We start from the raw sequence: 26,307 nt of genomic DNA on the forward strand, positions 1-26,307 counted from the left end.
CTCCGATTACTCCCCATAATCGTCATATTAAAGGTAGCTGCTAACTATTTTTGGAGATTTTTAGTAATTTCATCCAAACACAGGCTCCCGAGTGTTTTCTTGAACGCACCCTTTATATGTCCTGCGCTATTAACGCGTTACTTTGTGACGATGAAACATTTGGATGTGTACCAATGCAAATCTCTGAGTCTCACGCTGTACAAAATAATGAGTCCCCCCCCCCTTCACACTTATCTGTATTTGAAAACAAGTTCGGGCCTGTCGTTAACACACACACACACACACAAAATAAATGCTTGACGAGTTTTGTTTGTTTTTGTTTTTGTTCTTGAACGCACCCCGTTCCACCAGCCGGAAGTGGGCTGCCACCGGCGCGGCTGTTGAAAACAAGCCCGGGTGGACGGCGCCGCGGCGGTTGACACGATCGGATAATGGCGCTCTCACCGAAACAACCCGATAGAGATGGGCGAGCCCTTCAGCGCTGAGCAAGCCTTGTGCGGCGGCGCCGCGCCGAGCCGACATACCAGATATGGCGCTATCTCACCTGATCAAGAAAATGGGTACGCCAGTCCCGCGGCGTTGTGACAGCAGCTAGCGGCTTAAACTTTAGCGCGTTTACTTAGCTTAATTATGCTAACGACGGTCTCTTGTCTCGTTCCCTTCGCGGTTTTTTTGGCGCGTCTCTCACTTTCCATGCGTCGCAGGGGCTGTTTTGCTCCTAGCCAGACGTTAACCGAGGCTAGCACGCTAAAGTTTAGCCGCTTAAAGTCTCAACTTTCCAGCGTTTACTCAAAACCCCTACCGCTTGCATTCAGCCAGGACACCCCCCCTCTCCCCTCTCCCCCCCCCCCCGTGCGTTTGCTAATCTGCTGTCCATCAGTTTTGGACTGTTCAGATTCAGTCATTTTCTTTTTTTTATGTGTTCTGCCTGTTTATTGATCGCCTAATTATTCATCGCCTCTTATCTGTGCACTTTAACTTAATGTAAAACACACTGTTGCATTTCAGTGCGCAAAATGTTCTAGTTATGTAAAGTTTGGTAAGTTCGTAAGGCTTTGCTAAAGTTATACAGTGTGACATACGTTTGCTAATTAACTCTGAGCATGACCATGAAAGCTAAAGTTTATTGATATCTTGTTCTCTGTTATTGTTTTACAAGGTCACTCCTTGATGGAGATAAGGGTGCGCGCGTTGAAGAGCATCATGTGTAAACTGGACCATTCCCTGATTTCTGTCTCTGACCTGGTCCAAGAGAGGAGGCTGTTTGTGGTACTTCTGGAATGGTTCAATTTCCCCGAAGTGCCAATGCAGGAGCAGGTCATTGAGCTGCTCAGCACTTTATCAAAGGTACATACGTGGCCCACCAGAATAATGCTCTTCAAGTCAGTCCATTCATAAATTGTAATGCTTCTTATGCCACGCCTTTGGCTATCTACAGTAGTAAAAGAAAACCTATTTATGGAGGTGTGTGTGTGGGTGAATGAGCGAGCGAGCGAGCATGCGTGTCTCTTGACCGGTGCTTTTCTCATAGTCAACCCAAAATTAACCAGTCATCCCACAGGGAATACTTGTATTAAATGTTTGCAGATAATTTGCTTAATTAAATTTCAGCAACGGTTAAAGGCGCTCTCTTTCACAAAAATAGTCATCTAATATGAGGGTCAGCATCAGTATCTCATTACAGTTTTGGGACCAAACTATTGATTTCTTTGTGACTGTTTGCTGTTTTTGTCATGGTACATCTACAGCATCCAAGTGCAGCCCAGATGCTGAGAGACGTTGGGGCGGTGGAGTTCCTCTCTCAGCTGTCTCCAAATGTAGAGCCCAGCCTGCGAGCTGTCATAGATGGCATCCTGGACCAGCTGTTCCATCTACCGGAGTTACTCCCCAGTTATACAATGGCCTACCCACAAAGACAGCGTGTTGCAGCTCCAGCAGGTGCTGCAAGTTAAAATTAAATGTTTATTTGTGTTAAGGTCTTGTACGGTGCAAAAATGCTCTCTGTGTTTGTAATGTATTCTATTTTAAAATTATTTCCATCCATCCATTATCCAAACGACTTATCCTGTTCTCAGAGTCGCAGGGATGCTGGAGCCTATCCCAGCAGTCATTGGGCAGCAGGTGGGGAGACACCTTGGACAGGCCGCCAGGCCATCACAGGGCTTTTACAATTATTACATATCGGTGCATCCCTTATTTTATTTTTCTCTGTCAAATAATTTTACACTCCTCACCAGCTAAGGTGAGGAGTGTGTCCGTTTTGGGAACCTCAGAATTACATCTCTGCTCTTTGCAGATGATGTGATTTTGTTGGCTTCATCAGAACGCGACCTCCGGCACGCACTGGGATGGTTTGCAGCTGAGTGAAATGGCTGGGATGAGAGTCAGCACCTTCAAGTCTGAGGCCATGGTTCTCTACCGGAAAATGGTAGATTGTTGTTGCCTCAAGTGAAGGAGTTCAAGTATCTCGGGGTCTTGCTCACGAGTGAGGGTAGGATGGAGCAGGAGATTGACAGGCGGATTGGTGCAGCATCAGCAGTAATGGACCGTTGTGGTGAAGAAGGAGCTGAGCCGGAAGGCAAAGCTCTCAATTTACCAGTCAGTCTTCGTTCCAATCCTCACCTATGGTCATGAGCTTTGAGTAGTGACCAAAAGGGTGGGATCGCGGATGCAAGCAGCTGAAATGAGTTTCCTCCATAGGGTGTCTGGACTCAGCCTTAGAGATAGGGTGAGGAGCTTGCACATCCGGAGGGAGCTTGGAGTAGAGCCGCTACTGCTTCACATCGAAAGGAGCCAGTTGAGATGGTTCGGGCGTCTGATTAGGATGCCTCCTGGCGCTTTCCTTTGGAGGTTTACTGGGCACGGCCAACTGGGAGGAGACCCCGGGGTAGACCCAGAACGCGCTGGAGGGACTACATATCCAATCTGGCCTGGGAACGCCTTGGGATACCCCAGGAGGAGCTGAAGGGTGTTGCTGGGGAGAGGGACGTCTGGAGTGCCCTACTTGAGAGATGAGAGAGAGAAATAATTTTACAATTATTTGACAGACAAAAATAAGGGATGCGCCGATATGTCAGCAGAAAATAAGTATCGGCTGAACTTGGATTTAAAAAGCATTGTTAATATCGGTCCAGTGGTATTATGACTGATTGTTAAAGTTGAACAATCATGGCTGCTTATGGCCAGCCATTTTCAGTAGAAGAAGACAGGATTTACTGTCCATTGGCACACGTTGAACCACGCTACACCTTGCCGAGCATATGCTATATGTATTTCTCTGTTTCCTGAAGTGCACAATGTTGCGTCAGGGCATAGCCACAAGTTCATCACCTCTATAAGCTTTACTTCTGATATGTAGCTTGCATGTCAGTCTTTTGTCGATGCTAATTTTAACAGCACAATGGCTTGATGTGAAGTATTAGTTTCCGCTGGTAATACAATACTCACGGGCAGAACTTGCAAGAATTTATCTTGACGGATCCAGCAGTAGGATGAATAGCGAGAACTTTATGCAGTGCTGTGTCCCATCTTGTGGATGAGAGGAGAGACCACATCTCCAGTGAAAAGGCTGAAATGTTTGTTTTTGTCAAAACAGATCTCCGATTTGTGTTAGACAAGCAAAAGAAGTTATTGTCTTCACTTCAACTGTAGCAAAATTATTTCAGTTATAGTTTTGTCAGAGCCTGTGGTTCTTTTTCTTTTTGGATTTTCCCCCCTTTTTCTCCCCAATTGTACCTGGCCAATTACCCCACTCTTCCCGAGCTGTCCCGGTTGTTGCTCCACCCCCTCTGCCAATCCGGGGAGGGCTTCAGACTACCACATGCCTCCTCCGATACATGTGGAGTCACCAGCCACTTCTTTTCACCTGGCAGTGAGGAGTTTCGCCGGAGGGACGTAGCGCATGAAAGGATCACGCTATTCCCCATAGTCCCCCCCCCCCACCGAACGGGCACCCCAGCCGACCAGAGGAGGCGCTAGTGCAGTGACTAGGACACACACCCACATCCAGCTTCCCACCCGCAGACATGGCCAATTGTGTCTGTAGGTACGCCCAACCAAGCCGGAGGTAACATGGGGACTCGAACCGGCAGTCCTCATGTTGGTAAGCAATGGAATAGACTGCTACACTACCCGGACGCCCCTGCCTGTGGTTATTTTTCAGTTTGCTTTTGATTCTCCTGACAGCATTTCATCTATAATTTATTTATGAGGTTATTCATTTTGATTGTTTGATGTAATATGAAAACAGATTTGCAGTTTGAAAATTCCAGGTTTGCACAGTAACTGTTGAATCAGACTGTTACCTCACGTTGAGTGTTAAGTAGAGACGCAGTGTTAAAAGAATGGCACAAGAAGAACTTGTTTATAAAACAGATACAAATTTCAGTTCATTTTATATCTGAATTTGCATCTCCGCATTTTTGTGATCTCTGATTTTTTGACAACCTATAAAGATTGTGTCGCTTAATACAAATGCCAAATGAAGAACAAAAAATGCTAACAAAATATTTTGTTCAAAGAACATGTTTTTGTTTTCATCTCTCCTTTTAATTGACACGGTTCTGTCATTAATTTGTTACAGGGAGTGTTTTAAGCCCCATACACTTATGATACTACTTGCCTATTTGAAGATAAGCATCTGAGAACCTTACCTGTTTTGAACCTGCACTTGGACTTAAGTCCTTAAATCGTCAAAAGTATGGGCAGTTCATGTCGGTGCATCCCTATAAAGAAATAGAAGGTACACACCTAAATAGATGTGTTGGCTAAGGTCAAGAGTGGAACAATGATGAAATATAGAGTCGCTCACTATCCTTGCACCTACATACTTTTAATTTGATCAGTCGGCAATGGTTCCACATTGATGCTGTATCGTTGGTGACTGACCAAGTTAAGAGTGTGAGAGCAAGTGTGTGGGTCTCTGTATTTGATCGCTGAATTTGAACCTTTTTGTAACATGCTTTTGACAAACACAAATCTTTGCTGTAGCCTCTCCATTCACTCCACCCGAAGAGCATTCCCCCAACATGGGTTACTTCCAGAAGAGTAAGCCAAGCCATGCAGCCGTTCCACCTCAGAAGATTGCAGGTTATCTCTCTCTCTACATAGATTTGCCCTCCGATATGGTAGCTTGTTGTTAAATCACTTTGTATTGTGTGTGTATTGTTGTTGGAATGAAAAACAAATTTCTGTTGAAGTTATTTGTTCTGAATCCTGTGTTGAATCCTTTTTGTGTTTCGTCTGCAGTGTGCGAGTCTGTGAGATGTCTGAAGTTTTCTGTGTTTCCCTGGCTGGCATTGACCACCACAGACAGACATATACTTTCATCTAATGAGAGGTTGGTGATGGCCCTCATGCATACAGGATGGATTCTCTTTACCTTGCTTTCTTTTTACTGGATTTGCAGAAGCTTACATAAAGTATTGTAAATGATGGTGTGTTAAACAGACTGTGCATTAAACAGATCAACCTACCTCTGTTCTGTTTGAAATAGCTCTCTGAGGAGCAATAACCCCAACTTAGTCCGGACCACTTGTGAACTTCTGCGTGACGTCATATTGCAAGACTTTCCCGCTGAAATCTTCCTGCAAAGGCCAAGCATCGTGCAGGTACAATTACATTCCCTCTCTTTGGTGACGGCAGATTGATTACAGTTGAGCAGATTGATTTGGCCAGAAAAATTTGATTAGACTTCCTCTTTCTATTTTGTATGTGTTCTACTGGATTCATTAGAGATTCCTCCTCGATTAAGATTATTTTTAATAGCGTGCAAAACATAAGTTAAGCTAAAAATTAACAACACATCTTGATATGGATATTGCAGAAACATGTTGGCTGTCAAAAGTGCTACCAGTTAAAAAGGGAGATATAACAAGAATATCCAGTTACTGTAAATCCTAATTTATATTTCCCAATATCATAATCTTTGTAGTCCCACCTGAAATGGTAATTTCTCTGCATTAATATAGTCAAGAATATTCTTCAGTCTTGCATAATATTTATGGTTCAGTTCTAATGGTTTTGCTCCCTTAGATCAAAGCTTTATAATTAGTGCATATAGCTTTACTAATTCTCTTTACATTCATTTAGTCATGGTGCCCCCCGCAGATAAAAAAAAAAAGTCCTCAGTTCCAGCCCAACCTCATTTAGACAGAAATGCAGTCAATGCACAATTGACCATATACATTTTGTGTGTGAAGCTGGTTCTCATCTACAAAAAATGACAAGGAAATATTTAGCATAATTTTCCTCTATTAAGATTGTATGATTTTTGAGCGTTTTAAACAACTCCAATTTATCGTAAAACCTATTCCACTGGCAACTGCATCTCGGCCTCTTTAAAAGCCAGCGAAAACCCATTAATTGATGTACATTTAGATCTGGCTTGGATTAAAGTTTATTTGCTTATTGCTGACATCTACAATACATTTCCCTAAATACATAGGTAGGTGTCTGTCGGGTTAAATAAAGTCCCAATAAGTTTGGCAATCATTTTTTCCTGTCTCATATGAATCATGAGCAACATTAAATATTTGCTACATTGAGCAGAAATTAAAAGATTAAACAGTAGCTTAGTGCATCATAGAAACTGAAATAAATATCAAACAAAAATCAACGTTGGCAGCTATAGCTCACTCGGATGAGCTTGGTTAATATAAAGATTATATGGGTAACCCCGTTGTCGACAAAACCTTCCATCAATTCACTAATTTGCATTATTCTTCTTGGAAAATGAAGTCTTTGTCTCTGATCTTTTGGGAATTGATCGAGAACCTCCTTTCCCTTGTTTTGTTTGAGCGGGTAGATTGCTGTGGGGGTCAACATTTGTTCATGATCCACTTCTTGCAAAAAGAGAAGGGTTAAGAGACAGCCCTACAGGGGAGTTGGAGAACTCCGCAGCAATTTTTACTCCTTTCCTCTTTGCCCATTTTTATTAACCTGTGTTGCTGCTGCCCTCCTCGTCCTGCTCTTGATAGCTTTCAAGAGGTCCTTTGCGTCCTAAGCCATAAATGAGAAGGTCAGAGGGTTGTTAGTGTCGGGCATGGGCACAAGTCCATGAATACTGGGATGGCATCCAGCGCTTTACCTGTGCCCCCATCCATAGGGTTAGTGGTTGTGTCAGGAAGGCCATTCGATGTAAAATTTTGCCAGATCAGTATGTGGATTGACAAGACCATACCGGATTGGTCGAGGCGCCATACTGGATCAGTCGAGGCCCGGGTTAACAACGGCCGCCATTGGTGCTGTGCCCTCACAGGGTACCGATGGAAATTGTAAAATCCACCACTGTGGTGACCCCTGAGAAACGGAATAAGCCAAAAGAAGAAGAGGAGTTGTTAGTGTCACTTTAAAATTTGCATGGTGTTTGTTGTGGCACTCATTGGGCTTTTATCACACAGTAAGCAATGAACTCCTCAGTCCTCCTCCCATCCAACTCCTCTTATGCTCCCGACAACACGGACAATGTCTGTCTGCCACTGTGTGGAGAGGTGGGAAGCATTTTGTACTAACCAATACTGTGTCAGCGGCAGTCTAAAGTAACCTACATCTTTTGCCTTGACCCTTCATTTTTTTCACTGCTTATAGGGACTGCCACTTGAGAAATCACTTTGCCCCAATGAGCCCTGAAGAGCTTTAATAAGGTGTTAATAGAGGAGTGTTAGTTATATGCTGTATTTTGTTACCGGTGATAGGGCAGTACACATTACATGATACACGATAACACAACAATGTAGGTGCACAAGGTTGCTGAACAGCTGACGCACCCATATGCACCTTACATTGTTGCATTATCGTGTAATGTATATTTTGTATATACTGTATGAGTTCACTGTGTACATAGTCTGTTTGTTTTTTTTGTTTTTGTTTTTTTGGTGGCACGTCCTTGTGTTCTTCGTCCTTGTGCCCCTTGTGTTCAGGCAGAGTGAGCCAAAGCACAAGAATTTAATTGTATTCTAAATACATATGACAAACTTGAACTTGGCAGGAGGATATTATTGGCATGCTGTCACTCAGTAGTCATCAAAAAGTCATTCTTACGGAAGAGTAATTTTCTTACTGTGGCTTCATAAACAGCCTCACTTACGTGTGCTGTGACTTGATCGAGCTGTTTAGGTGAATTAAAGGACTTGGATTTAGAGGCACGGCATCATCACTGACAAAGTGTAGGAGATTTGAACTTGGGAATAATTGCTGCTCCGATAATTTGATTCCTAGTGCCCTTTCATTTAGTGAACTTAATTACAACTTTTCCATCACTGTCTGAGTTTAGGTCCATTGTGGAGCGGAATTGTGTTAACTTTTCTCCTTTTAGCTTGGGCTTTGCTTTGTCTTTTTATAAGCATCTTCCCTGAGCCAAAGGGTGACCTTTGCACACAGCTACAAAATGCTACTTGTTTATTATTGATTGTTGTCTTCTCTTTAGAAGCCTGTTACATCACTCTTTAAAAAACCATTCCCTGAATGAGGATTTTATTTTCCCCATCCACTTCCAGAACCTGCTGTCCCTCATGAGGCTGGGTTCAGGTGAAGGTGAGGCGAGCTACTTCCGGCTTCAGGCTGTCGCCTGCCTGCGGCAGCTCTGTGTGGGCCTGAGAAGCAGACTGCGCTTTCATCAAGACCCAAGCTTCTACTGTGCCAAACAAGGTGGCAAAGCTTGAGTTCTATTTTCTTTTCTTTCTTTTTTTTTTTGCCTGAAGAGCAGACATTGATTTATATTTTTTTAATATAGTTTTTATGCGCCGAAATCAGTCTGTTCCAGCTGGTATCAAATTGCCTTTGCATGCTTGCCATACTGGAATTAGCCCACATGTTTCATCACCATGTATCTCTGAAACATATTTTTCATTCTGGAGCTTGGTTTTAATAATCTCTGATGGCAGTAAAAACTAATTTATCTAGTGCATAGTTTTTTTCTGAAAAGGTTTAATATCCCAATAATTGAATATGGAGGATACTTTGTGTTTTACTTGCATACATTTAACAGTTACTTGCCTTTGTCTTAGGTTTTAGATACCATCTAGCTCCATATTGTATTGTATTGTACCATCTTAGCCTTTCAAAAACCCGATCAGGTCTAGAATTTAGCTTTGAAGTAAAATTAAAGCAGGACTTGGTTTTATCCATTACCTACACTTTTTTCCTCATTGTTATGAAAAGAAAGCTAATAGTAATATATGATGGGCTATGTGGCTATCTGATTCTATTGATTAACTTCTCATAATGGTGGAATTTTAACACTACAATATTTTAACTTGCATCGCTTCTTATTATCTCGAGACTCATGCTGCAAATTATGAGCAAATATATTTTTGATTTACGTATATTATGAAAGGGTGTAAATTTCTCTTTTTCTACTTTCATTTTTTATCATTGAGTAGAAGCCGTGTCCCAGAACTCGTCCTTGTCTTACTCCCAAGAGGTGCAGGGGACCCAGCTTTCGCAGGTCTCATCCCCGGGGGCTGAGGGATCTCCTCGACCCTCTGTAGTGGGACGTACTGGCCAAAGAGCGAGGGGGGATGGACAGGACAGAGATGCAGCCTCCAGCAGGTGTGTGCATTTTAAACAGTTGTGTGCAGGCTGTCCACATCATGTACACATGACATTAAACATCACATTTATTTTAGTGTTGCTCATCATGTTGGAGTCTCCTTCATTCTCTTTTTGTGATCCCTCCAGGGGAAGCTCTCATAGAGGTGGGGCAGGCACCCAGCCCTCCAGGCTGACACCCCAGTCAGCTGCAGATGTGGCCCACTTGGAGCTGCCCGACCTGGGTGTTGAAGATGTCCATGAACTCCAGTTGCAGCAGCTGAGTCTGGCACAGTTCACTGTTATAGCCACGGTGCATGCCATACCACTGCTTAAGACGGGTAGGAATCGTGGTATTCCTTCTTATAATAGACGGGGAGGAGCAGAGATGATCTCATTTTGAAGCAATTATCACTGGGGTTTTTTTTTGCTTTTTTTTTTTGCCCGTTCTCATTGAAATTGAATGAAGGTGAGATGCCCATGTACTCCCTGTCTTCATCTACATTAAATGTGCAAGGGTTCTAGTCTATTATATCTTGGCCACTTGTCATAAAGTCTCCATTGTTCTTACTTTCTCTCACTCACAATCTCACTCTCTTTCTGCTCTGCCTCCTTTTTCAGAGAGCGTGCATGTGTTCCAGCGTGTTCTTGAGTTGCTGAGCGATGCCATCCTGCTGCTCGGGGACAGCGTGAGCGAGCAGGTCTGGGACGACCGCAGTCTGGTGGGGATGGAGTTGGCAAGTCAAAAACACAACTCACGAACAGCCTCTTATGTAGATGAATGGATACACTTCACTGAAAAGGGGAGCTGGGTTGGCCACCAGACAGTTTGCCACAGACACACAGGCATACGGAGCTCAGCCTGTCAAAGAGCTGTCGGCATGTGATTGAACTGAATGAATTATGTACAGTTACATAGGCTTTCAGTTTGGTTACAAAGCGCTTTTTCACATACATACGTGCCCAACTTTTGTCTGTACCCCAGGGTGTATCCATGCATGGGGTTCTTGAATTAAAGTAAATATCTTCATTTATTATATTTATACATTCTTTAGAGGGCATTGTATTAAATTGGGAGGTTTTTTTCCCCAGAATCATTTTTTTAATCTTCCGTTACTGTTTAAGTATGTTCCTCTGCAGGGAGACTTATACACTTGTCAAGCCCTGGCCCCTCTGGCCCGCCGCAGTTTAATACATGCCCAGAGCCTCATGGGCTGAGAACTGTTTTGTCATCTTTATGTGGAGAGCAGCTTTTGTGTGCCAGACCTTTAGGTTTTTCCTACAGGGACCAAACTGGTTCCTCACTTGCTAAGGAATCCATAGGACATTTACTGCCCCCTGCTGGTAGCAATGTGCTATTGTTTAATTTTTGCTGCAAGAACAAAGTGGCTGAGAATAGATTGTTCCAATTTATTCATACTGAGATAGAATGGATCTCTATCTTGTCCAAAAATAGCCCATAAATCTGACTTGATTCAATTCCTTGCCCCTGGAACTAACAACTTCCTTGCAGAATCCAGGCACTCATAGTTACTGTGTATAACTCTTGTGTTCCTTTGTGTGTGTGTGTGTGTGTGTGTGTGTGTGTGTGTGTGTGTGTGTGTGTGTGTGTGTGTGTGCGCGCGCCCGTGCGTGCGTGCGTGCGTGTCTGTATAATAGAAGGAAAAGCTTCAGGCCTGTCTGGAATTATTGGGAGATATCCTGAGCTACCATCAGAGCTGTTCAGAAGACAGCCCCCAAAATGTGCTGGTTCACCACAGAATGGCCTACACTTGCACTGCTGTATTCACTATTAGGCTGCTTCAGACCATCCTTCCCCCTGAGAAGGTGTGTGCGTGCATGTGTGTCTGTGTTCGTGTGTAGCAGTTCTGTGTTGCTTATTTTGTATATTTAACCTTGTACCGCATACAATATGAAAGTAATGTTTCTCGACCCTCCTTGATGTATTTTTCAATGTTTTTATGTACAGTTTTCTTGTCTCAGTGTTGTCTTGAGTCATACTTATGAACACTGCTGGCTGCAAATTCAAATTACCCCTTGGAGATAATAAAACTGTATGAATTCAGGCCAACAACCACCTTCCAGAGAAGACAGCAACAGCCATTTTCCACCTGTGCCTTGACGGCACCTTTGGAGGTGCATTTCCCAGCATGCAAGAGTCAGCTGTGGCATACTTGGAGCAAGTAAACTCAGATGGCTATGACCTCTACAGGAGGGTGACCCGCGCCATCCTCTCAATGGAGTCCACGTGTAACTTCCTCAAGGAGGTGCAGGCAGAGGTATAAATTGCATCTCATTTAAAAATGGTATATCATGTTGGCACAAACACTTCTTCATTGTAGAGAACACCTGAACTGGACATTATAAAACAAGAAAACAATAAACATAAACAAATAAACAAATTGTTTATTGATAAACGTTAATACACAATAAACATGAATGAGAGAGTGACCGCCTTTATTGTAATAATGGCAGCTGAGTGTACAAAATACATTATGTAAACTAGCAGAAAATACAAGTGGGTGGAACTTAATGATAATAGCAGTGGAATTTGCCAAACATGGATGTTTTGCCAAACGCAGTACTGCAATTTAGTGGATTTTAACTTTGACGGGGGAATAAGAAGTGCAACAAGGAGACTGCTGTTTGTTTATATGTTCATCCTTTTTTAGAACACTAACCTCAAGCGTTTATTTAACCAGAGGTGTGAGGGTTCAGCCATTAGAAGTACCCCTGTAGCAGCTAGGAGTCAATGATCTAGCTCAATGCCGCTACAGCAGGGTGGACCCTTGAACTCCTGGTTATATGAAATTTGTCTAACCTCCAGGTCATCCTGCTGCATTTAAAACCTGTATTTATTTCCTCACCTCTCACCAGGGGGAGAAAAACTGGCTTGAGTTGCTGGAACTGGCAGACCAAGCCATAGATGGCCTTCCATATCACCAACACTTACCCATCGTCAAAGAATGCGTTCACATCTGCTCTTATCTGTAAGATACATACCACCAAATTCCTTTCATTGTGATGTTAACCACTATCCCACTGGTCCTTTCACTACAGCTGTGTTAAAATTAAACATTAGCAACGAGTTTTAGTGCATTGCATTTATTTTCAACTTCTGTTGCTGGTTTGTCATTTTGTGTTTAGGTGGAAGTTTGATCAGCCCAGTCCACTGCTTCAGATAGAGAGCCAGAAGGTTCTCCTCAAGCTTCTCGCCCATCCTTTACTAACTGTAAAGACAGAGACCTACATCTGCACCTTAAACCTGGTCAAGGTCAGGGAAGCCGTTTTATGCCGGCATTCACTGGTTAAATGATTGTGCAGGTTCATGGTTATCCATGGAGAACAACCCTAGAGAATGTAATGCAGCTATGGTGTGGGTCTGTTTGATATGGCAGTCATATGGGAATAGAAGAGTAAAAATGAATCATAGATACAATACCACACACTTTAATTATCCCTGTGGGGAAACTGTTGTGTGCAGCAGCAGGAGACATAAATAGTATGAAAAGTAATTAAGCAAAAAAAGCAAATTGGTAAAAAAAAATGGGGAAAACAAATAAAAACTATTGCTTAATTTTTATATACATGGCATAGAATTGTAGTTAATGCTTATCTACGGTAAGTAAATGGTAATTAATGAATAGAAATGATATCAAATATTACCTTTGTCAAATATCAGATATATGGGGCTTGTCATATTTTTACATTTGCAGTCACTTTTGTTTGAAAAAATGAGCAGGAAGGGTCCTAGAACTGGGCATATGAATGGGGTGCCTAAAATAAGAGATGGGGGTAGTTTTTAGTACATGCACTGGTATGACCAGATATTGATGATGGCTGCCACTTCCAGGACTGCCTTGGTATCCAGAATGTGGCCCGACCTGCGTCAGCAGCCTGCAGCGGAGTCCACTTTCTGCTCCATCGTAGGGTGCTCTATGAAATCAGTGCCTTTGGCCTCCAGGATTCTGCAGAGAAGGTACGCTACATTCTCCCTGTATGCCTGCGTGTGTGCATGCTTGGGTGCATGTGCGAGTTTTGTTTTTTTATGGGTTGCTCATGTATCTTGTGTGTCATGCTGCACTATTTAGGAGTTGTAAGCATTATGTGTAATGCAGTCCGTTTGTTGCTTCAAACACCTACCCTTGAAAGTTCCACGAGCAGTGCCTCTGCTGCTGTCTGCCACAGTGGACTTAATAGTTTATCTGTGATCCATAGGTGAACGCTGCTGCCAAGGATATCCTGCTATTTCTGCTCAAGGGGCGATTGATGATGACAGCACTAACCTGGGAGAGGTTTAACGAGGCACTTTACCCAGTCATTCCCATTTTACAGGTGCTTTTCCCTCTGATTTAGCTGCGTTGTATTTTCTAACCGAGACCATGAAGTAGGGATACATTTAGTGCTCATTACATTGCATCAATGTTGTTAAAAATAAAAATAACAGTGGTGTATTCTCCCACAATCAAAACAAATCTGATCAAAAGTGCAATTTTAGCAATCTTGGACCACAGAGGCTGCATATTGAGCTGCCAGTAAGCAATATTTAGTTATTCACTCATTTACATATTCTCTGTGATATTGCTTCCTTTTTGGTGGGGTGAAAAACACAAGCTTTTATTAATTGTTCAGTTTCAGGCAACAGAAAGCTAGGAAATGTTTCATGAATATACATGAGATTTTGACTAGGTTGTCAAGTGTGATTTAATTCAAGAAGGCCATTCAGAGATTGGCCCACCATGTCAACAAGAGGGAAAAATGAAACCGCCCGTAATCAGAGTGATGCGTATTTATTTACTGTTGTGTTGCCTGGTTGGAATTCCCTGTTGTTCCTTTCATTGTCAGAACTGGTTGTGTTGTTTGTGTGTGTGTGCACACGTGTGCGTGCGTGCACATGCCCATGTATATGTGTTCATGGCAGGGTTATGCAGGCACCGAAGAGCCACTGGGAAACTGTGTCCTGCTGATAAGTGAAGTGTCAGACATGGCAAGAGACGATGCGCTTCCAAACACAGCCAGGCTGAGAGCAGCGCTCCGACTCCTTTTCACTAAGCGGCCCACGTGAGTCTGGGTTTGGGTTATGCTTTTCGGTGGGTTTGTTTAATCTCCATCTTTGTATGTGTTTGTTTCTGTCATGGGTCTGTTGAGGTGTGTGTTGCAGTCTATGTGTGTAAGTGTGTATGTGAGAAGCTGTTTGATGAGTTTGACATTGGGTCTCGGGGGGCTTTGTGTGGAGCATGCAAACGTCTGTGAGTCAGAATATTTTGCTCTACAATTCTTGTGATGGACATATTACTGCTGTCTATTGCTGTCAGGTGATGTGCTCATCAACTCATCTCTGCTCCCTATGAGGCTTGTGTTATACAATCAGTCCCACTCTATGAATATTGATACAGAGGTAAAATCACCACCAGCCAATAGTTGTGTTCTTGTAGATTTTGACTCTTCCTAGCAGGTTTGTCAGCTCTGCCAATTGCTTTGGTAGGTAACCAACCATAAGAATTCCTGAACTTAAAAACAGAAAACAAAGGGAGTTCATGGAGAGTAACCACTGGGGGAAAATTAAGATATAGAATATTTAGAAATATCGAACTCTGGGGTTGTCCTACCTTGGGGGCTGTCCTCTGTGTGGAATTTGCATGTTCTCCCTGTGTCTGCGTGGGTTTCCTCCGGGTGCTCCGGTTTCCTCCCACAGTCCAAAGACATGTAGGTCAGGTGAATCGGCAATACTAAATTGCCCCTAGGTGTGAATGTGTGTGTGTGTGTGTGTGTGTGTGTCAGCCCTATGTGATGGCCTGGCGGCCTGTCCAGGGTGTCTCCCCGCCTGCCGCCCAATGACTGCTGGGATAGGCTCCAGCATTGCTGCGATCCTGAGAGCAGGGTAAGCGGTTTGGATAATGGATGGATGGATTTGACTTTAAATAACAGTTTTACATGTGCAGTTTAGTCATATACCCCTCTCTAAAATTAAATTATGGCCTTAAAGAAAATGAACTGGTACAGACTAATCAAATTATTTTACAGGTTTTACAGGTGCTACAAGTGTTTACTTTTATTCTAAACAGGGTGAGAATAGCAGCAGTGCAACACATCTTGCCACACCTGACCTGTTCGGATGGTGCCAACACAGCCAGACCAGTCCTGGACCAACTAGTGCTCTCCTCCCTGCCCTCTCTCTACTGCATCAGAAACTCATTAGACATCACACTGGACATCGGCAGCAAGTCCTTCCTCAAGGTGTGGAGCCACACACTGCTAAATTCACACACTGCACATGTACACTGTGCTTGTGCACAAGCAGGCATGCTTAGGTAAACATTCTGATGTACACACAGTGTCTGTGCATGGTACACATAAATCATACAGCAAACAAAACAGAAAATAAACACGCTTATTTTTTTTGTTCTTTCTGTGGGTATACATTTATGTGTGTGTTGATGTGTATGTGTTTGAATAATGTTGGATGTTAGGTGGAGTTGTTGGAGAGGCTGTTTGGAATTCTCACCTCTGACACTGTGGACCTGGCCATTAAACGGTCCGCTGCTGAACAGCTGGCCGTTGTACTGCAAGGTCAAGTATCGGTAGAGCTATTACAAGTGACATGTTCAGTTTTTGCTAATGTACTTTTCCCATGATACCTGTCAAAACTGCATTGAAACAAATATCCTGTGCTGCACTGTCAACCATATGTGGCACCGTTTTGAAAAGAGAGGTTTAAAAGGGTTACTTAAATTAGGAAATTGCTTAAACAATATGTAAACTGTACATTGAATGAACACATGAACAACTTTAAAAGCCTACATTTTATTTAACCAGAGCAAAACATTTGCCCTTACGAAAAGTGCCCTTTGCTTTTAATGCAAAAGTGTTTGTGTCTTCCCACAGCCATATGTTTTGGGCAAACCGGAAAAGTATATACTTGAGGAGTACGCAGATGTTTGCTGTTAGCATGTTAAATTGTTCTGTTATTTTCCTTCAGACACAACAATGCACCCAGTGCTGAAGACTCTTGGCATAACAGACAGAGTCATCTCTTTCTTTGTCCAGAGTGTAAACGGCAACAAGGTAAAAGCAATGAACATAACCGATAAATGGTTATGCACTGAGTGGATGGCTGTTGAGACTGAGCAAAAGAAAAACGAAACCCTTATCTCTGTCTGAAGAAAGAACTGTGCTCGTACACACTGCGTGTATGCATATCATGTAGAGTGTGTTGCTGTATCCATGTTTCTCTAATTTGTGTGTGCGTGTGTGTGTGTGTGTGTGTGTGTGTGTGTGTGCCACTATGAATATGTATACATGCACCGTGTGTGCGTGTTGCTGGCGGACATAGAGTAAGCTCACTAGGGCGTCCATGATTGAAAGATGAAATGATCTGAGTATGTAAATAGTGTCAGACAGGCCTCGGCCAGCAGTGATTTTTGCCCTGTAGTAACTATAGTCCACTGATGCCTCCCAGGCCCTCAAATTAGGAGTTAATAATGGAGGTAATGGTCTGACATGTCTGCTTACATCTAGGTGGGGCAAAGAGCATGACTTATGTCAGCTAATGGATCATCTTAACAGTGCGTAAGAGGGATAGCTACAGGTTATGTATGACTCAAAGATCTGTTGCAAGTAATTAGCACAATCTTGATCACAGTCTTGAGGTCCAGGACAAGTGAAGTGGCAGCGAGGAGATCCTGTGTATATGCCATAGTGGTGAGAAGAGAGAGAGAGAGAGAGAGAAATGTGTCTGCGCACCCTGCAATTAAACTCCAACTGCATATGTGTATGTTTCTCCCCAGAGCATGGACTGCCTGCTGGAGCCGTGTTTATGTATCCTCAGGAAGCTGACGTATGCCGATCCCTCTCTGAGGCACAGCCTGGCACAGCACACCCCTCTGCTCATCGCATTGCTCAGGGGTGCGTTCACAAGACAACTCATCAAGTAACACTTAAAACTATGCACATGTCTTGAAGCTCGGGGGCACATCTACAAAATGATGACAAGTCACTTGTTGATGCGTGGCCCTTAATGTTATCACCATGCGAGTGATGTGTTAGTATGGTGCTACTCATTGCTAATGGTCCTGGTTTAACACCAATGCATTTTTCACCACTTTATCTGCAGTGCTCTGATTTATAATGTTAACAGCAACGCTCATGTGTTATATGACTTATTTTGTGAAAACTGATAAACATTTGTTTTAAAGAGTATGATCTCGAGATGTTTTGCCTGTGTACCTTGTAGGTATATTCTAAAAATATTGCTGGAAAGTCCAGCCTGAATGGAAAATACATATTTTTTTTGATTTGTTATAAATCTCAAGTTGGTGCTGCGTGCATCGAAGATTCCAGACAAACTTTCTGAAATCAAAAGATGCCTTCATTCTGCGTCCGGGTAGCGTAGCAGTCAATTCCGTTGCGTACCAACACGGATCGCCGGTTCGAATCCCCCTGTTACCTCCGGCTTGGTCGGGCGTCCCTACAGACACAATTGACTGTGTCTGCGGGTGGGAAGCCGGATGTGGGTACGTGTCGTGGTCGCTGCACTAGCGCCTCCTCTGGTCGGTCGGGACGCCTGTTCGGGGGAGGGGGGGAACAGCGTGATCCTCCCACGTGCTACGTCCCCCTGGCGAAACTCCTCACTGTCAGGTGAAAAGAAGCAGCTGGCGACTCCACATGTATCAGAGGAGGCATGTGGTAGTTTGCAGCCCACCCGAATCAGCAGAGGGGGTGGAGGAGCAACCGGGATGGCTTGGAAGAGTGGGGTTATTGGCTGGACACAATTGAGGAGAAAAACGGGGGAAAATATCTCCAAAAAAACAAACAAATGTCTTCACTCCACTAAATCACTATGTGAACAAAGCGTCTTTCAACTGGTGGTGTCGTACGGCGATTAACAGTTCAGTCTAAATGTATTGGAACTGAAATTAAGTTTTTAAATTCATTCATGAAATGCTGTGATAAGACTTTGGTGCTTTCCACCTATAATTCATCCCTTTTTTTTCATGACAGCTTCCTTGATACTGAAGGAAAACAAAGGCAGTGGGAGTGAGACCGCTGTATTGATGTGTTTGCTGCTGTTTGATGAGATTGCTACAGTCGACGCATGGTGAGGAGTTTTGGTTTTGTACTGTCATCTGAATTTGTCGTCTGTATGTCCAGATTTGAAATATTACATTTTATATGCTTCTTTTCATCCTACTAGGTCTGACAAATCCAACACGGCTGGGACTCTCACGCCATTTTCCCTACCACTCTCAGTGACACGAAGGTAAGATGCATTCGATGACTTTAGTTATGACCTTATTTTATTTTACTATTATTTTTTTACTTTTTCTTAGTGTCCCCCTTTCTTCCCCTGTATTTCTCTCCCAGATACAATATCCCATTCAAGGCAGCGACCCACCACGCAGTCAGTCCTTACTGCTGTGTTGTGCCCCCCTCTGCTGACCTTTTGACCTTTGCCCCTGCCCGCCATGCCCTTCAGTTGGCCTGGAATACTGCATGGCATTCTGGGATAGACAGCCTCCTGGAGGATCTGCAGGGCATCTCCAGTGATGTCGTCGAGTATGTTTACTACCCTTTCTTTTCTGTCAAGGGTGTCGAGATTATTTTTATTTATCAGGGGAGAGTCCGTTCATTTGTTTATTGTATTTTTATTTTTGTATTAAAAGATGATGGTAAAACAACAAAAACAAAACAGAAGACAGAAGAAGGCAAATGTAATCAAGAGGAAGCAAGTTATCCCTAACTGCATTGCAGAAGAGAATAGGATCATTTCAATTTTTTTTTTCATTGATTGATCCATCATGTTTTGCCAAGGGACAGATAGGGGGGAGAATAGTTGTTTTTTTAGGAGTATTAGGAAGAGAACAGTGTTTTATTTTGTTTTGAGTAAAAGCGAGAAATGTGTGATCCGTAGATCCTCGTGCCAGACCACTTATGTTCTCCTTGACTTTGTCTCCTCCAGCAGCAGGCTGTAGTGAAGAGATGGTTTCAGAGATTGGGCGTCTTGTGTTTCATCTGTCTTCATTTGCATCTAATGTGGCCTAATTGAAACAGATGAGTGTGTCTTGCACTCGGTTTTAACGAGCTTAATTACAGCAGGGGAGTTTTAACCCCACCGTAGATGGATCAATCCACTTGCAACTAAATTTCATACACAAGAGTCATTGGTGAAGGAGCGCTTACTTGACAGTGACAACAAGATGGATTACTCTAAAGAGAAATGCAGGTTTACAGACATCTAATCAGGACATAGTAAATTGTCAGTTTTTGTGTAATGTACAACAACTCGTATCTATCTAACCTAACTAAACCTTTTTTCTTTTCCGATAGCAAAGCCCAATGCAGTACTCCCAAGACTCCCAACACAATTCAGAAAACTCTTTTTCTCAGTCTTTCCCTTGACTCTTTCTTTGTAGTTGTAGCTGGTGTTCTTACTGCTCTCATTGATTCAAATCAATTCTATGTAATCCTACAAGGTAAACAACAGGGACCCTCCTCCTGTTGACTTAGAAAAGTCTCACCATGCCCCAAAACGGATCAAATATCTGCTTGATGCATGTGAGGTCATCCGCGTTCTTCCTAGGATGTTACCTATAAAACACAAATGTCATCACAAAAGTGAGAGTAAATTAGTTGGGAATATTTACTTCAGCAGCTCTGTCACTCAGTAACCATTTCCCTTTCCTCTTCTATTACCCCAGATTCCATGAAGATCTGAGGCTGTCTGAACCACAGGTGCTGTCACTGCGGGTGTCGCTCCTCCCCAGTGGCATTCAGGACTGCATCCAGGCTATTGTCACAGCGGTAGGACACAGTTGCGTGACCTCTGCCCTCTCCAGGCTCCGCCTCTACCTGCTGATTGACAGACTGGCCCTGGCAAGCAACCAAACTCACACCTGCTGGGATACGCTTCACTCCCTGACATGGCATTGTGCCATAGCCAGGTACAACCTGCTTTCAGATTCAAAAATTTAGATTCGTGTAGTTTTATGGGGTGCTTGCCAACCACTCTGAATTTTTCCTTACCAAAGTCATTTACAGTGCAGTGAAATGGTCCCTATTTCATTGTATTACATGTATCTAGGGGTCCAATTTCAGCAATGTCAGCAATTTCACAGAGGCTTTTTGTACAGCCATTACCACCATTTTGTGGATTCTTTGCCAAACAGTAAGGAGCAACACTTGCTCATCTAGGCTAAATGCAGCGGCTTTTTAAGGGGGGGGGGAGTCTAAACCTGTTTTAAGTGCGTGGAACAAACTGAACCTAAAACAATGCCCAGTAAATTCCAAGTCTCTTATGACAACGTGAAGTTTTAAATGTATTAAGTATCGGAAACCACAAAAGGGTATAAGAAAGGCATTTTCTTGTAGTCTCACTATGAAGAAATGACATGAGTCTGGGGTCCTAGTAATTAGTATGAGCCCAAATATTATGACCACTCACAGGTGAACCGAATAACGTTGATCGTCTCCAAACAAGGGCACATGTCAAGGTCTGAGTGGATTAGATGGTAAAGTGAACAATGACTTCTTGTAATCAACGTGTTGGATGCAGGAGAAACGGGCAGAAGTAAAGACCTGAGCAACTTTGACAAGGGCCAAATTGTCATGGCCAAACAACTGGGTCAGAGCATCTCTGAAACAGCAAGGCTTGTGGGGTGGTCCCGGTCAGCAGTGGTGAGTACCTACCGACAGTAGTCCGAAGAGGCACAAACTGGCGACAGCATGTTGGGCGCCCAAGGCTCATTGATGCGTGAGTGCAATGAAGGCTATCCCGTCTAGTCCGAACCAACGGAATGTCTACTGTGGCACAAGTCACAGAAAATTTTAATGATGGCTATGAGAGGAATGTGTCACAACACAGTGCATTGCACCCTGTTGGGGATGGGACTGCAGACTGGTCCGAGTCCCCATGATGACCCCTGTCCATCATTGAAAGTGCCTACAATGGGCATGTGAGTGTCGGAACTGGGCCATGGAGCAGTGGAAGGAGGTTGCCTGGTCCAGTGAGCCCTGTATATGTTTGCGCTGTTTACCTTGGGAAATGATGGCACCAGGATGCACTGTGGGAAGAAGATAAGCCGGTAGAGGGAGTATGATGCTCTAGGCAATGTTCTCCTGGGATGGGAAACCCTGGGTCCGGCCATTCATGTGGACGTCAGTTTGACACATGCCACCTACCTAAACATCGTTGCAGACCAGGTACACCCCTTTATGGCAGTGGTATTCCCTGATGGCAGTGGCCTCTTTCAGCAGGATAATGTGCCCTGCCACACTGCACACATTGTTCGGGAATGGTTTGAGGAACATAATGAAGTGTTCAAGATGTTGCCCTGGCCTCCAAATTCTCCAGATCTCAATCCGATTGAGTGTCTGTGGGATGTGCTGGATCGACAAGTCCAATCCACGGCAGCTCCACCTCACAACTTACAGGACTTGAAGGATCTACTGCTAATGTTTTGGTACCAGATACCACAGGACACCTTCAGGGGTCTTGTATAGTCCATGCCTTAGCGCGTCAGCACTGTTTTGGCGGCACACAGAGGACCAACAGCATATTAGGCAGGTGGTCATTATGTTTTGGCTCATCAGTGTACACTGAAAGCAAGAGAGGCAAGATTGAGATGGCTTGGACATGTGCGGAGGAGAGATGCTGGCTATATTGGGAGAAGGATGCTGAATATGGAGCTGCCAGGGAAGAGGAAAAGAGGAAGGCCAGAGAGGAGGTTTATGGATGTGATGAGGGAGGACATGCAGGTGGCTGGTGTGACAGAGGAAGATGCAGAGGGCAGGAAGAGATGGAAACAGATGATCCGCTGTGGCGACCGCTAACGGGAGCAACCGAGACTGTTGTTTGCCCTTTCTCTGCTCAGAGTTTCAACGTTTCACCAGAGAGGTTGAAATGTCTAGCTGTTTTTTTTTTGTTTTTTTTGTTTTTTTAAATTCGCAAAAAAAATGTCAAATCTACACAACTGCTTAGAAACTGAAGCTGAGGTTCATTGAATTTATTAGAAGACATTCATGTGTAACGATAGTGAAAATACTGAGGAGAAGAAGAGGAGGATAAAAAGTATAGTGGAGGATAAAAAGGATAGACTGATATCCAGAGACTCTCAGGAATCCTCATTTCAGTTTTTTTTCTCCTTCTCCCGGTTGCCTTCTCTCACACCTGCCTACAGGTTTCTTCAAGTGTGTCCAGCATCTTTGGAGGATGAGAGATTGTTGTCAGAAATTGTTGCATTTCTGAATGCCTATTTCAAACAAATGCACACTAAGTCTGAGTCTGCTGCAGAGGACAGGGATCTACGTTGGATACTGGAGCTGCTCCTTAACCAGAGCCAGGTGCGGATGTTTTTCATGTTTAAATTTTTCTTCTATTTAAAAAGATAAAACTCACCATAACACTGTTTTTATGTTTCTCTATTTAAGGAAAGGGCCTGCTTAATTGTATTCTGTTGAGGGAAAAAAAGCATATATATATATATATGTGTGTGTGTGTGTGTGTGTGTGTGTGTGTGTGTGTGTGTGTATACATACACGTACATACATACACTACATAGCCAAAAGTATGTGGACACCCAAATATCAGACCCATATGTGCTTGTTGAACATCTTGTTCCAAATCCATGGGCATTGATATGGATTTGGTCCCCACTTTACTGCTATAAAAGCCTCCACTCTTCTGGGATGGCTTTCCACTAGATTTTGGAACATGGCTGCAGGGATTCACTCCTATTAAAGCCTCAAGAGCATTAGTGAGGTCAGGCACTGATGTTGGGGAGAAGGCCTGGCTCACAGTCGGTGTTCCAATTCATTTTTAAGTGCTACACACTTAAGCACTCGGCGGTCCTGTTCTGTGAGCTTGTGTGGCGGCTGAGCTATTGTTGCTCCCAGACGTTTCCACTTCACAGCAGACTTACAGTTGACAAGGACAGATCTAGCATGGCAAAAATTAAACCAGCTGACTTGTTGGAAAGGTGGCGTCCTATAAGAGTGCCACGTTGATAGTCACTGATTTTGATTTTATGCACCTTTTATGTGCATATATATGTATATATATAAAATACATAAAAGAGAGTACTGTACTGCTATGTATTAGCAGTGTACTGCTTTTATTAAAAGCAGGCCTGTACTGCTATGTATTAAAACTTTTTTTTCCTTCATCTGTATTGATATTCCGCTCGTCATTAGTTGAGCACTTATAACAACGTCATTGACGGTTTCGGGGAAAAAAACGCTATATACACACACACACACACACACACACACACACACACACACACACACACAGTGGATATAAAAAGTCTACATACCCCTGTTAAAATGGCAGGTGTTTGTGATGTAAAAAATTAAACCAAGATAAATCATGCCAGAACTTTTCCACCCTTAATGTGAAATTGCATCCTAAGTGAAAAACAATCAGAAACAAAACTTACTTGGTTGTATAAGTGTACTTACCCATTTATAATTGGGGATGTGGCTCTGTTCAGAATTAACCAATCAAACTCATGTTAAATAGTAGTTAGTATACATCTGCTGTCAATTAAAGTGACTCTACTTAACCCCAAATAAAGTTCAGCTGTTGCTGTAGGATTTTCCTGACATTTTCTTTATTGCATCCAACTGCAAAAGTCATGGTCCACTTGGGGCATCCGGGTAGCATAGCGGACTATTCCATTGCCTACCAACATGGGGATCCTGGTTCGAATCCCCCTGTTGCTTCCGGCTTGGTCGGGCATCCCTACAGACAAAATTGGCCGTGTCTGTGGGTGGGAAGCCGAATGTGGGTATGTGTCCCGGTTGCTGCACTAGCACCTCCTTAGGTTGGTCAGGGCACCTGTTCGGGAGGGAGGGGGAACTGCGGGGAATAGCATGATCCTCCCATGTGCTACGTCCCCCTGGCGAAACTCCTCACTATCAGATGTAAAGAAGTGGCTGGCGACTCCACATGTATCGGAGGAGACATGTGGTAGTCTGCAGCTCTCCCCGGATCGACAGAGAGGGTGAAGCAGTGACCGGGATGGATCGGAAGAGTGGGGTAATTGGCTGGATACAATTGGCGAGAACGAGGGGGGGAAAATCCCCCCCCCCCAAAAAAAAGTCATGGTCCACAAAGAGCTTGTAAAGCATGAACAGAATCTCATTGTTGAAAGGGATTGATCAGGAGAGGGGTACAAAAGAATTTCCAAGGCATTAGATATACCATGGAACACAGTGAAGACAATCATCAACAAGTGAGGAAAATATGGCACGACAGTGACATTAGCATGAACAGGACATCCCTCCAAAAGTGATGACAAGGAGAAAACTGGTCAGGGAGGCTGCCAAGAGGTTTACAGCAACTCTAAAGGAATTGCAGGAATTTCTTGCAAGTACTGGTTGCTCCCTACATGTGACAAGTCTCCCATATTCTTCATGTGTCTGGGCTATGGGGTAGGGTGGCAAGATTGAAGCCTTTTCACAGAAAAAAAACAACAACAAAAAACATCCAAGCTCAGCTAAAGTTTGCAAAAAGATACATCAAGTCTCCCAAAACCATGTGGGAAAAACGTGTTATGGTCTGATGAGACCAAGGTTGATCTTCTTGGCTATAATTCCAAAAGGTATGTTTGGTGCAAAAACAGCACATCACCAAAAGAACGCCATACCCACGGTGACGCATGGTGGGGCAGCATCAGGCTTTTGGGCTGCTTTTCTTCAGCTGGAACTGGGGCTTTAGTCAAGGTGGAGGGAATCATGAATAGCTCCAAATGCCATTCAATTTTTGGCACAAAACCTTTAGGTGTCTGCTACAAACCTGAAGATGAATGGGAATTTCACCTTTCAACACGACACCAACCCAAAGCATACAGCCAAACCAACAAAGGAATGGCTTCACCAAAAGAAGCTCACATTTTGGAATGGCCCAGGCAGAGCCTGTCAATTGAAACTCTGTGGGGTGATGTGAAGACGGCTGTGCACAAGAGATGCTCTCGCAGTCTGATGGATCAAGGAAGAGTAGGAAGATATTGCCAATTCAAGATGTGGGCATTGCACATGTGAGCACTGTGGGTTGCACGGTGGCGCAGTGGTTAGCACGGTCGCCTCACAGCAGGAAGGTCCTGGGTTTGAGCCCCGGGGTAGTCCAACTTTGGGAGTCGTCCTCTGTGTGGAGTTTGCGTGTTCTCCCTGTGTCTCTGGGTTTCCTCCGGGTGCTCCGGTTTTCTCGCACAGACCAAAGACATGTAGGTCAGGTTAATCGGCCATACTGAATTGTCTCTAGGTGTGTGTGTGTGTGTGTATGTGTGCGTGCGTGCGTGCGTGCGTGCGTGGGTGGGTGGGCGTGCGTGCCCTGTGATGGCCTGGCGGCCTGTCCAGGGTGTCTCCCCGCCTGCCACCCAGTGACTGCTGGGATAGGCTCCAGCGTCCCCGTGACCCTGAGAGCAGGATAAGTGGTTTGAATAATGGATGAAAAATATGTGCCAAGCTGACAGATAAACTCTGACCCAAAAAGACTGAGTGCTGTAATAAAATCAAAAGGTGCTTCAACAAAGTATTAGTTTAGGGGTGTGTACCTGTATGTAACCAGCTTATGGCAGGTTTTTTATTTTTGTTTCCCTTAAAGGTTTTAGTTTGTTTTTAACTTCAGTTATATATAGGTTGCAAAATGACATTGAGGGTGGAAAAAAGTTCTGAAATGATGTATCTTGGTTTCATTTTTTTTACATCACAAAAACCTGCCATTTTAAAAGGGGTGTGTAGAATTTTTATATCCACTATATATATATATATATATATATATAT

General features: G+C 43.6%; 1 protein-coding gene across 1 annotated transcript in view; it reads left to right on the forward strand.

Annotated features, from left to right (window-relative positions):
- Positions 1-389: 389 nt before the first annotated feature.
- rttn (rotatin) overlaps positions 390-26,307 on the forward strand; it is a 61,517-nt gene continuing 35,599 nt past the window's right edge. The window contains exons 1-26 of the mRNA XM_056299097.1: positions 390-560; positions 1,160-1,347; positions 1,749-1,938; positions 4,990-5,088; positions 5,248-5,338; positions 5,495-5,609; positions 8,496-8,646; positions 9,381-9,549; positions 9,679-9,869; positions 10,150-10,265; positions 11,188-11,355; positions 11,595-11,807; positions 12,406-12,518; positions 12,676-12,802; positions 13,382-13,507; positions 13,747-13,863; positions 14,450-14,589; positions 15,594-15,765; positions 15,999-16,098; positions 16,508-16,593; positions 17,316-17,433; positions 18,529-18,625; positions 18,722-18,787; positions 18,892-19,083; positions 20,226-20,468; positions 22,704-22,866. Of these exons, the coding sequence (XP_056155072.1) occupies positions 530-560; positions 1,160-1,347; positions 1,749-1,938; positions 4,990-5,088; positions 5,248-5,338; positions 5,495-5,609; positions 8,496-8,646; positions 9,381-9,549; positions 9,679-9,869; positions 10,150-10,265; positions 11,188-11,355; positions 11,595-11,807; positions 12,406-12,518; positions 12,676-12,802; positions 13,382-13,507; positions 13,747-13,863; positions 14,450-14,589; positions 15,594-15,765; positions 15,999-16,098; positions 16,508-16,593; positions 17,316-17,433; positions 18,529-18,625; positions 18,722-18,787; positions 18,892-19,083; positions 20,226-20,468; positions 22,704-22,866 (3,582 nt within the window). The 5' untranslated portion in view covers positions 390-529. The remainder of the gene's footprint in view (positions 561-1,159; positions 1,348-1,748; positions 1,939-4,989; positions 5,089-5,247; positions 5,339-5,494; positions 5,610-8,495; positions 8,647-9,380; positions 9,550-9,678; positions 9,870-10,149; positions 10,266-11,187; positions 11,356-11,594; positions 11,808-12,405; positions 12,519-12,675; positions 12,803-13,381; positions 13,508-13,746; positions 13,864-14,449; positions 14,590-15,593; positions 15,766-15,998; positions 16,099-16,507; positions 16,594-17,315; positions 17,434-18,528; positions 18,626-18,721; positions 18,788-18,891; positions 19,084-20,225; positions 20,469-22,703; positions 22,867-26,307) is intronic.

The sequence above is a fragment of the Lampris incognitus genome, chromosome 19, assembly GCF_029633865.1.
Source record: "Lampris incognitus isolate fLamInc1 chromosome 19, fLamInc1.hap2, whole genome shotgun sequence".
Classification (NCBI taxonomy): Eukaryota; Metazoa; Chordata; class Actinopteri; order Lampriformes; family Lampridae; genus Lampris; species Lampris incognitus.